General features: G+C 35.8%; 1 protein-coding gene across 6 annotated transcripts in view; it reads right to left on the bottom strand.

Annotated features, from left to right (window-relative positions):
- PTPRC (protein tyrosine phosphatase receptor type C) overlaps positions 1–12,040 on the bottom strand; it is a 122,689-nt gene that overhangs the window by 49,504 nt on the left and 61,145 nt on the right. For 3 of the 6 annotated variants that reach the window (XM_033200501.1, XM_033200496.1, XM_033200498.1), the window contains 6 exons: positions 9,868–10,008; positions 7,006–7,149; positions 6,183–6,257; positions 5,050–5,076; positions 2,445–2,672; positions 1,157–1,285 (listed from right to left, as the gene is read on the bottom strand). In XM_033200501.1, coding sequence (XP_033056392.1) covers positions 1,157–1,285; positions 2,445–2,672; positions 5,050–5,076; positions 6,183–6,257; positions 7,006–7,149; positions 9,868–10,008 — 744 coding nt within the window. The remainder of the gene's footprint in view (positions 1–1,156; positions 1,286–2,444; positions 2,673–5,049; positions 5,077–6,182; positions 6,258–7,005; positions 7,150–9,867; positions 10,009–12,040) is intronic. The other 3 variants (XM_033200497.1, XM_033200499.1, XM_033200500.1) reach the window with 2 other exon arrangements.

The raw sequence follows: 12,040 nt of genomic DNA, 5'->3' as shown, positions 1-12,040 counted from the left end.
ATAAGATATCTTGGGGATAGGACACAAGTTCAAATTGAAAATTCATTTATGTTTCATATATACCTCATATATGAATAGCTTGAGGTCATTTATTTTTCTCTGGGGATGCTGACTAAATTCTGTGTTGTGTTTCTGCATTTTGACTATGACCAGTCACTTTAGGTCACATGTAAAATTTTTCACTTGTTTGAGCCACATCATGTTGGCACTCAAAAAGTACTGGATTCTGAGAACATTTTGGATTCTGGGTTTTCAGATTAGGGATGCTCAATCTGTATATAGCAAATATAACTTAAAGTTGAGATTGCACCTCAGCTAGTCTTTGTCTAACAGATTCTCTAGAGAAAACATTTTATTATCATTGGTCTGTCTTACGTTTGCTGTTCCTTTCCTCGTCCGCTTGCCTCATGACCATGAATCTATACTATGATGATTATGTAATGATTACACCCAGTGCAATGCTCCATCCTCTGTGTGTATATCTGTGGATGTACGTGCATGCACATGCACACCTGCGCACATCTATCTGTCATGCCAGCTATGGCCTGGCAGATGGCTTTATGTCAAAGGGTGGGAGAGTTCATCACATTAAATTCAAATACACTTTAAAAATACTATCTCAATTATTAGTTGTCTCAATTCAAACCCAAACATATCCCTAGATGCACTTGCTATTCTTTTTGTGCTTTCTTGTTATTTAATTGTTCTTGAACTTGTGTATCAATTTTGTTGATGCAGAATGGAAAAAGTAAACTCTTGAACCGTACAATCTTGTATTTGTTTTCCTTCGTAACAGAGTTCGTGTATTATTATTTTCTTATAACACCCTTATCTCATGATCTCTTCAAAAATGCCTGTGTATAATAATTGCCAAGAAAATTATTGTAAATTAATTGACTTTTAATTTTTAGATATTTATTTTTCATGAGAGGTATTCATTTTGTGAATTTGTTTGAATGGTATAGATAATTTAATTATTTGACTCTAAATATACCACAGACCAAGAAAAAGACAAGAAAGAAAAAAGACAAACAGAGGGAGAAAAGAGAGGCAGAGAAGAAGAGAGAAAGGACAGAGAGTAAAATTAAATAATATCTAGAGCAACATTGTACCACAAAAAAAAAAAAAAAATCTCTGGTCAATGTTATATTCTTACCACATTGAAATCTGTAGATAATTTTATTTTTATCACAAGCAAAGGTTTCAATAATTTTCCATTTTAAACAAATAGTGGTATTTGCTTCTACATCCTGTGTACAATCATCTAACTGAAACTTTTCAACCTCTGTCAAGAAGATACAGAAATAAATTTGATTAGTATTTCATAATGTGTGCCCCAAGCCTTCACTCATTCCTAACTTCTCAGTTAAAGCCACTGAAATTATGCTAATAACATAGAATTTGGTAAGTATTGAGATTGCTATGGGAAAAGTCTAATAACTCTAGGGATTTGGTTTTTTTTATTATTTACTTTATTATTTTTAGCATCATATATTTTGGTAGTGTTTCATTTATAAGTTATACTACGTTAAAAAATGAAATGCAAGCAAACATTGATAAAATCGTAGCTTTTGCACATTTTAAAACAAACACTCATTCCGTTTTGTATTTTTGTTTATATCTTCAATTTTTTGTTTACTCTTTATTTACTTTTAATTGAATGATTATTATAAAGAGTATTGGGGGTTTCCCTCTTGGGAAATGCATTTTTAAGTATTGTTATCTTCTGTGTTTAATTAGTAATTTATCTCAGTAATATTTAGGGAAGATGAATAAATTAAATGGATTTTAACATATTTAAATGTTAATAAATATGTTAATAGTCTCGAATTATTAAATGATATTACTTTTTTTTTAAATTACACAGCTCTGGAATCCCTTTTCCAGAATGCTTTTGGCTAAGAGATGCTTCCCCGGAGTCTGCCCAATGCCTGTCACCCCTTCCTCTTTCCCAGCAGTAGCTTAGCTGACAAAACCAGCTTGATCTCTCTAACGTGACCATAACCTTCCTTTTTTGAATGTATTTTGTTCTTCCCATACACATCAAATCCTTTATGTTTCTCCCTAATACAATTAAAATAAATGTGTACTTAAAGAAGAATAAATATATGTACATATATAATTAATGACTTCAGTTAAGTAGAGGAGAATAAAGAAAGCTTGTAGACAATCACTTAGCAGGATAAATTATATTTAGTACACATGAACATCTTCCTGTTAAAGAAGTAGAAGTGGTGATTTATGATTATAAACAGAAGGCTTACATGACTCTATCATTTTTACTTGGTTAAGAAAGGAGACAGTTCACCTACTCTTTTCCAAGGGACTTCCTTTCCCTCAGCCCTGTTCTCTCACCAGACCAGTTCCTGTGACCATTGGAGAACACCACATGCGAAAGTGTACTGATTTTATAAATTTATGAAAAGAAATAAATTGATATTTACCTGGTGGCACATTTAATATTTTATGAGAAGCAGTAGTACATGAATTATGAGATATGGAAACATTCATTTCTTTACATTCTGGAAGATTAAGCACCTCATTGTTTGTGCAAATATGTGTGTGACTATTGTTTGTACATTCCACACTCTCATTAACATTTAGCTTCGCTGTAAATAATTTAGTCTTCTTGTCATATACGTAATCCACAGCGATGTTTGCGTATTTTTGAGCTAAAAGAAAATAGAACATTGAGTGTTACCTTATTTTTCCAGAATAAACAAAACCACATTAATGCAAATGCCAAAATATCAAATCAACTAACCAAATATCCCCAAAAATGTGAAAAGGAAGAAACATATCAGATGCCTCCATATCATTTTTCTCTGTGCTTTACTGCCATATCAACAACCCCAGCTTGTAAATTTATATTTGGATGATTACCAGATGAGTGTCTGTCTTCCTAGCTGGACTTGGAACTTCCATGAGAGCAAAGTCTAGTCTATTTTTATTATCACTGTAAATCCAGGAATATGCATAATATTTATCATTAATGGGAACTCACTAGTTACTTGTTGACTTGATGCACAAATAAATGATGCATCTGAGACATTTATTCTTGCTTTATAATTTTCTTGTTTTCTAAAATGTAGTTATTAACTATCTGTTTCTTCATATATGTGGAGCATTAATTACTCAGAGGCCAGAAGCCCTCATTCATTCCTTAATTTGGATAAAATGATGATTGATAATATACCTCCAAAGCACCTTTTTTTTTTTTTTAGTGTCAACAATTTCTGCTGAGTGATAAAAATATCTTTACAACAAATATAAATTTATTAATTCATTGTTATTCACCAAAAATTATTAAGCCCTTGTCATGCATAAGACATGGTCACCAACACTAGGAATTCAAAGGCAAGTTAGATATAATTAGCTTTTAGAAATGTATCCTCCAATGTGGAGGCAGACATGTGCATGAATTGCAGGAGACATACAAACCTCTAAAATAAGATTATGCCAGAAATAATGTGGCACTAAAAAGAGAGAGAGCTGTTCCATTTGGAAGGTATGGGACAGGATTTCCAGAGAAAGTGACTTAGTTTGTGTTTTAAAATATGGACAGGAAATAGAAAAACAGACATGGGGTTTGGGGAATGAGGTTGGAGCACAATTCCAATTGTAGAAGAAGAGCAGGAGTGGCCACAGAGGCAGGAAGGAACAGTATGTGTTTAGAAAACTGTAAGTGGGTGACTCATGCCTGTAATCCTAGCACTTTGGAAGGCTGAGGCGGGTTGATCACCTGAGGTCAGGAGTTCAAGACCAGCGTGGGCAACATGGTGAAACCCCATCTCTACTAAAAATACCAAAGTCAGCTGGGCTTGGTGGCATGTGCCTGTAGTCCCAGCTACTTGGGAGGCTGAGGCAGGAGAATCACTTGAACCCGGGAGGCAGAGGTTGCAGTGAACTGAGACTGTACCACTGCATTCCAGCCCAGGCAATAGAGTGAGAAAAAAAAGAAAAGAAAAGAAAAGAAAAAGAAGGAAGGAAGGAAGGAAGGAAGGAAGGAAGGAAGGAGAAAGAAAGAAAGAAGAAAGAAAGAAAGAAAGAAAGAAAGAAAGAAAGAAAGAAAGAAGTAAAGAAAACTGCAAGTGGTTCCATATTACTTAAGTGAAGAACATAAGGAGGCAATGATGCAACAAGAGAGGAGGAGAGGTGAGTAACAACATGATTATAAAAGAAAATATTAATTAAACAGACATATGAAGGCCACTCTTTACACTAAATGTATGGAAAGCTATTGAAGGCAGTGACTCCAGTAGTGAGACTTAGAAATGAATGGAGGAATAAGCTCTGACCATGAAGAACCACTTTGCTTCAACTGAGAATCAAGGAAGAAAATGAGAAAAAAAAAAAAAAGAGAGAGACAGTTTTCAGGTATCTGCTTTGAACCAGCCCCTAACAAGCAAGACACAAAGAGAGAGAGAGAGAGAGATTTTTCTTGTTAATAAGCTTTGAAGGTATTATCCACATTTTATATTTATCATCACACTGAATCCTTGTCCTCCCCCTCCGCACCAACAAACTTGCTGTCATTCCATTTTTTTTTTTTTTCAAATACCTAAACTAAAATTAAGTGGCTTTACCAAAGTTGTCTAACTGGAAAATTTAGTTTTCAACTCTTATTTTGGATTCCAGGGTTATATGTGCAAGTTTGTTACAAAGGTATATTGCATGATGCTGGGGTTTGCAGTAAAATTGAATTTGACACCCAGGAAGTAGGCATAGTTCCCAATATAGGTAGTTTTCCAACCCTTGCCTTCCTCCCTCCATCATCGCTCTTGTATTTCCCAGTGTCTATCATTCCCAACTCTATGTCCATGTGTAGCGAGTACACATCCCGGTACTCAAATCTAGGTCTGAATATAAAATCAAAATATCTTACTACTAAGAGATACTAGCTCTTAAAATTTGAGACTAGTCATTGGTGAGAAATTAGAACCAGTGAGTTCAGCTTGATAGTGGGTCCTGAAAGCTTGAAATAAAGAAAGATATAATTAAAGCGCTATCCCAAAGTGAGGTATGGTGATTCTAAGTAAATAAACTTACCACATGTTGGCTTAGGTGGAGTAGTAGCTGTAACGGAGGAAAAAAGAATGTAAATTACTAAAATTTTGCTTTAGACTATCTGCCATGTCATTTTGGGGAAAGCTGATTTACAGTACTTCTACTTCACAAAGTCTATCTAGTTAGATTTAACAGAATATGAAGAATTTGCCTAGTACAGGTTTTCATTTCAAAACTTAAAGCATTATAAAGGAGTGAGCTAATTCTATAAACTTTTTCATGAATATACCCAATAAATGCAATTAGCAATATTAAGACTTTTAGGTACACATCTAATTGCGGTATGGCAACATGGCTGAAGATTCACATAGCCAAAAATATTTTAAAGGTCTTCATTTGTTTGATTAGTCTCGATGTCAATTTATATAATTATAACTCCCATAGTACGAAGTTCATACTTTTTGTTTACAAAAAAAAAAAAAAAAAGTCAGAGAAAAGGCAAGGACTGCTTCATTCTCTAGATTAGCTTTTGTAAGCTCTTTGCCCATCTACTAGATCCAGGGTAACAAATTGCTCTCTCAACAAATCGAGTAGTGTCTTGTGTGGGTGTACGCATTTCAGTGAATAATTGGGAGAACATGTGCTTTGTGTAAGCTAAGAGATCTCTGCTCATCTCGATTCTGGGTTGGAAGAATCTGGGGAGAATGGTGGGCTTGCAAGCTCTGATCAGCTTACTTGCTGATTCACAGATACCAGCATTGCTGTAGCCACCCGTCAATGTCTCTTTCCTTTGTCTCCACATCCTCTCACTGCTTAACTGGAACTCCCCAATCAGCCCTCTGCTGCTCACTGCTTGCAATGGACAGCCCCTTTGACGGGCCTGTTCTTTCCCATACTAAGACCTAAACCCCTGAGAGAAAAAGTTCCAGTAGATGTGGTTATTTCTCACACATGTTTTCTGATGGATTATGACAGTAACAATTATATCCTGATCTCATCAGCTGTTGCACTGCTAAGCAGAGAAATATCTTCCTGCTCTTTCATCACCCTCAGGATTCAAACGCTTAATGCAACTTAAAGAAAGGAGCCTGAGGTAGAGCGGGTAGAGGCCCTTGTGAGAGCACATCACCAGGCACGTGGGGATTGTGTGGCTGCATGACTGAGGGTAACGTCACCTATTGTTGGGGTTGAAATGACGGTGCTTCCAGAAGGGCTCAGAGTGGTCGTTTCAGAGGCATTAAGGTAGGAATCTGCAAGAAAATGAACAGGAGAATAAAAGTTAATGTGTTTGTTATATTAAAAGGTGAAAGAAAAACTCTTTAGCAAAGATAATTTCCTGATGGAATCTTTTCTCTATGAGTCCTCGTTTGATTTGACGTTTGCTTGTTTTAAAAATAATAAAGTGAATCAAAGATTTATTTCGAGTCATTGAAACTGAACATTGTATAAATTGAGGGAAAGCTATTCATTCCTTGATATAATTCTTAGTTGATGTGCAGTCTTCCTCAAACTATTCATTTCCCTTTCATTCGTGGCTTTGCATATTTGGATTCTAATAAGGGCCACAATTACTCTTTTTAAATATTTATTACATACCAGATTTTACATATTCAGTCATCACGTTATTATTTTGAAAGGGGTGTTTGTTATGTCCATTTTTACACAAAGCAAATCTGACATACAGAAAGTATTAGTAATTTGCCCTATAATCAGCTAGGAAGTTGAAGAAACTGGATTTGATCCCAGATATATGACATTAAGGCCTATTATTGATTCTTCTTTGCCATGGACTTTTGTCATGTTAATAATAAAATAAAATATGCCCAGAAAAAACTTACTGGCAAGTTTCTTTTGCGTAATTTGGTGTTAATACATGAACATTTGTAAAATGAGAAACCTGCAAATAATATTTGGCACAAAATAAAAGAGCTGCATTAAAATTTTGAGTTTCCATTTCATTATCTATAACTGAAGACACCTAGAGCACCATAGTCAGACCTGAGGTGTTCGCTGTGATGGTGGTGTTGGAGGTGCGTGCAGGTAAGGCAGCAGAGCTGTTGCGTGCAGGGATGAGGGTGGTTGCTAATGGGGAAATTGGGTCTGTAGGAAAGGTGCTGGCTGTACTCCTCTCTCCTGGGACATCTGCAATCAGAAGGGCCATCAGTACTGTCAGTTGTGTCTGTCATGCAAGGACAATAGTCAGATAGCCAACATAAGCACAATTACTAAAGTTACGGCAAAGAAACAAACCTTCAAGCCCTTCTGCTATACTACGACACATATATTCTACAGAACCGTACCAAAAACACCAGGGCTTATGAGAAAGATGACTTTAGGGACAGACAACTGGAAACCTATGTGGCTTCATAATCAGAGCACAACTTAAAATAAATATATATATATATATATATATATATATATATAATATATATATATATATATATATATATAGTTTGGACAGCCCAAGAAGCCTAAAATGCTGGGCTGCAGGCTGCCTTAGGCAATATAAAAAATGCATCAAAGCGGTAGAGACAGGTGCTGTCTTAGTGGTGCTGAGACCACGTAGATGGAGGTAGAGCTCTGAGTGTGAAAGGCTGGCACAGGAGGAAGTGCAACTTGATACATGCTGAGAGCCTTGCAGGCACACACCTCTCTGGGGAGGGATCCCTGGGTGTAGGTGCTCAGTTTTAATTTTCTTAAAATAGAGCTGAATGGGATCCTGCCTGTGCCACAGCATGAGCTCAAAGGTTTTCTTTTTTTTCCTTTCCAGCTGAAGGTTACAATTCTACTTTCACAATTCAGGCTCCCCTAGCCAGGAAAAATCAAATTGGCTTGAAATTCAACAAGCTCCACATTACAGTGGCATCATTCTCTTATTTCCCAATCACATAGGGGCTAATTGGTATAGAATCTTATGTTGTAGCCAAAGAAACTGCACATTGTACTGGGTTAGAACTTTTCATTGTCAGGCTTCAAATTGTGTAAGGTATTTTACATCATTGCCCAACATCACATCCAGAATTACAGCACAGGCAATCAATGTATATTCATTTGGTGCCTACTAGATGACTAGCCATGGAAAAAGCAAAATAAATATGAGCTACCCTCTATTCAAGAGCTTGTTGGGTTATTTTCTGTCAAGATCCCTGGTGTCATCAGTTTAATGATGTGAGATTAATCTCACATTTGCAGGCAGAGTCTGTATTTCAGCAGTGATACATGCATGCATGCATGTTCTGAACATGGCTTTGATTTGAGCATGCAGGTGTCTACCAGTTACAAATGCAGTACGGTCTATAATTTCACACATACATTCCATTAGAATTGAAAATGCATCTTCCAAATAATTGAGCATGGGTTCTCAGCTCAGTCTTCAAAAGCCGCTAAACCACAAAATTTAACTAAACCATAGAACAGAATAAACAACATAAACATGAGGTTTTCCATTCTGGATCCCCAGAGGAGGGCTTCAGCAGAACATGTAGAAGAGTGAGGAAAGCTCATTTATTCATCTTTTAAAAAACTCATTCAGACATAGAACTGGCCCTCCGCAGAGTTTTGAAAGCAGCCTTTTTCCACCTTCTTTTCCACACTCCTCTCATTCACTTGTTCTGTTCTCACCACTCCAGCAGACCCTGCTCCCAAGCTGTTTTGAGGCTTCCACTATCAACCTCCCCAAACTCCCTACCTTCCCTCCTCCTCACTTGAAAACTTCTTTTCTCTTGTTATGCAGGTACTCTCAGTGGTGGTTATGGGTGGCATTTACAATTTTAATTAGGTTGATTAATCCTAACAGATTTTTAATCAGTGGAATTAGCCACTTTGAGAGGAAGAATTCCTTGACCAGGACAGAGCAGACTAGTCTGTGTGACAACTAGCCCCCAGGGGTCAGTCCCTTTTTGTTATTTTAGTTTCTGCCCTTCCACAATTTCGGGTTCTGTGGGTTTGCTAAAAGCTCCAAATATTTTTATTGTGGTTCCCATGGCAGCCGGACTAGGTGGAGTGAGGCAGGTGAGGGCGGCTCTTCTCCCACTTGTTTAAAGAGGGTGGATTGTCTGGAATGATTTTTATGCCAAGGGTGCAGTTCTAATACTGCAAAATAATAATTATTCTATATGATGTGCTTGATTCCTACCTAAAGCAAGACCATGTTCCTGCCAGCTACATAGGTCTACCATTTATATCTTTAACTTTTAAGCGCTCAGATCGCTGAAATTACATATGCGACTGTGTGGATTTGTGATCTGACAAAAAACATACTTGTTTTTCTTGCATATAAAAGGGCACCACGAAGTGATGTGGAGGTTAATTTTGAAAAGAAAAGGGAGGAAATATTTTGTACTGTTGTTATAAACACAGAGATGCCATCCTGAAAGATTCTTGATGTTTGAATGGGAAACAAAACCATTCCTTTCTTTTTTCTCATTCTGTAAATAACAGTTTCATTGTGGTTACAATTTCTCAGTGCCCTTCATTGATAATAGGAGTCACTCTTCAGCCTGTTTTTTGTTGGTGCAAAGTCTTTAAGTAAAGATTTATGCATGTTATTTCTTACTTCTAACAAAAAGCTTTCCTTGTAGAATAATTGCCTAAAATATATAAAAAATAGACTGCCCTGAATAACTCTTTCCTCCTGAGAAGATTTTTGCTGTAGTCTCACAATTCTCATTATTATTTCATCTCTACTAAAAAGACATTTGTTCTATGGTTTCATATTCCTAAGAGTGACTGAAATTCCAAATTCATCAACTAACAGTAGCTGCACGTTAAATAAATGGTTAGATTTCCTCACACCATTCTTAAATACAGGTAGTCGTCTTGCACTCTTCATATTTGCACAAGTCTAAAGGACCCGCAAACCTGAGATATCATTGCTGCCTGGGGTAGGGCTGAGTGTGGTATTGGCGGCGGAGCCGCTGAGTGTCTGCGTGTCAGTTCCAGTAGAGGGCGTCTGCGAGTCTGCATGCGTGGGAAGGTGAGGCGTCTGTGCTGATGAAACACCTGAGGTAGGAAAGTGAGATCATTACATCAATCTTCCCCCACTGGAGATGAATAATTTATTAAGAGGTTATAAGGAGCAAATTGCGATTATAGTTTACCAAACTGTGAAGTGACCGAATCTGTTAAAATGTGTCTGTCAGTATTTAAATTTGCTTGACTGGAAAGTGACAGGCACCTGAGTCCTCTATTTACATATCCTTGGGAGGTTTCCTGAGCTGGATGCAGCTACAGAGAATTCGTGTTTCCAGGTGGCTTTACTGACTTTCAAATCACTATGAGCTTTCTGAATTCTCCATCAACTCTACAAACTGACAGATGCAACATTTCTTTGTAGGCAGAATAAGAAAGGAATATTCCAATATACTAGTATCTCTTACAAATTACAAAGAAAAGAAGAAATTTAAAAATGTATAAGAGATGTGACAGACATCTACCTAATATACACAAGGGCCAAAAGGTATATGAAAAAATGTTCAGTGTTACGAACAATTTTTTAAATGTAAATCAACATGAAATATTTCTAGCATACTGGCAGGGTTTGAAAAGGTTGATACTATCTAGTGTTTGAAAACATGTGGAAACAATCTCACATGTCCATGCTTACACACACAGTCTCTCACATACTCACAAAATCACATGTGGAGAGCCTGGAGGATACACAACAATGGTTAAAATGGTATCTTTAAGGAACAGAATTTAAGGGGATGGTATTTTCATTGTGTGTCTTTTAAGTACATATGAAGTATACACTTTATATACTTTACTCCTATATGTATATACGTATATGTATGTATATATAGGATTAAAGTATATACACACAATACATACATATATTTTATATATATTTAACAGTATATACAAATATACATACATATATACCCATCTATATTGAAAATGTTTTGAAATAGTCGTAAACTATTCTTATAAAAATAAAATTACATAATTAAATTTAATGTTATGCACATGGATGGTTATTGTAACCATTTTCAAAAATGAACAATTTTGAATAGTGTATATAATATTCTTAGAAATATGGACTAAAGGATTTGTCCCCAATTATATCAATAAATGAAAAAATTGCATTCAGCAGTATAAATCAATCATAATCATAAATTAAATAACTCATATAGACTTTATTCCAATAGATAATTGAAATATGACCTGATGAAAAGATTATTTTCTAGAAAAGAAAGTGTGTTTTTATTTGAAAGCATAAGCTTTTCTAGGTAATTTCACCATCAGTATTATTTTGCTAGAGCAAATCAGTATTTCAAAATTATTCATCCTTAATTTTCAATCTATTCTACTTTAAGCCTTTCTCATACTGTGCTCTATCTGTAAATTTATGGCTTAAGTGGTTTTAGATTTTTAAAATGTGGAAATGAAAGTTAGGAATGTTGCATGTCTTTGCTCGTATATGTGACATGAAATACAGAACCTTCAAAAGGAAAACTCTATGTAACACTACTCAGGCAACAAAGAAAATAATAAAATAGCGTGAGATGTTCTACCTAGTCATCAGCACCTTCATCCTTGCTTTCCTTTTGTAAAAATTTTGGGTAATGTGTTCAAATTTTTACAGTGTTTAGACAGGTCCTAGTCACTACTCTGCTATAGTGATAGGGAAACAAATGGAACATTAAATGCACAGTCTTGTACTTGCTATAGGAAGGCACTGACCATTTATTTAACTGCTTACTATATCCAATAAACTTCATCAGTATGATACTCAAAATACTTTGAAGTACCCTAAACAAAATTTCTGTGATGGTGTTATATATGCTTGTTTTTTCAAATGAAGATAAATGCCATTGTTAAACAGTTCAAATAGCTTAGTATCTTTTATCAAAGTATGTCTATAAACCTGTTTGCCCCAAAAAATATCAACATAACACATTATTTCAGGAAGGCATGAACACTCTCCTGACAGTAAATTTGAGTACTGAATACACTGGCAGACCTGTTGCTAAACATTAAATGAGCATATACTTATAGCAGCATTGTAAGGAGCATCAGTGTCCCTCCTTGGCAA

The sequence above is a fragment of the Trachypithecus francoisi genome, unplaced genomic scaffold, assembly GCF_009764315.1.
Source record: "Trachypithecus francoisi isolate TF-2019V2 unplaced genomic scaffold, Tfra_2.0 Lachesis_group5, whole genome shotgun sequence".
Taxonomy (NCBI): domain Eukaryota; kingdom Metazoa; phylum Chordata; class Mammalia; order Primates; family Cercopithecidae; genus Trachypithecus; species Trachypithecus francoisi.
The sequence above is the reverse complement of the archived record's forward strand: the minus strand, read 5'-3'. Positions and strand labels throughout refer to the sequence as shown.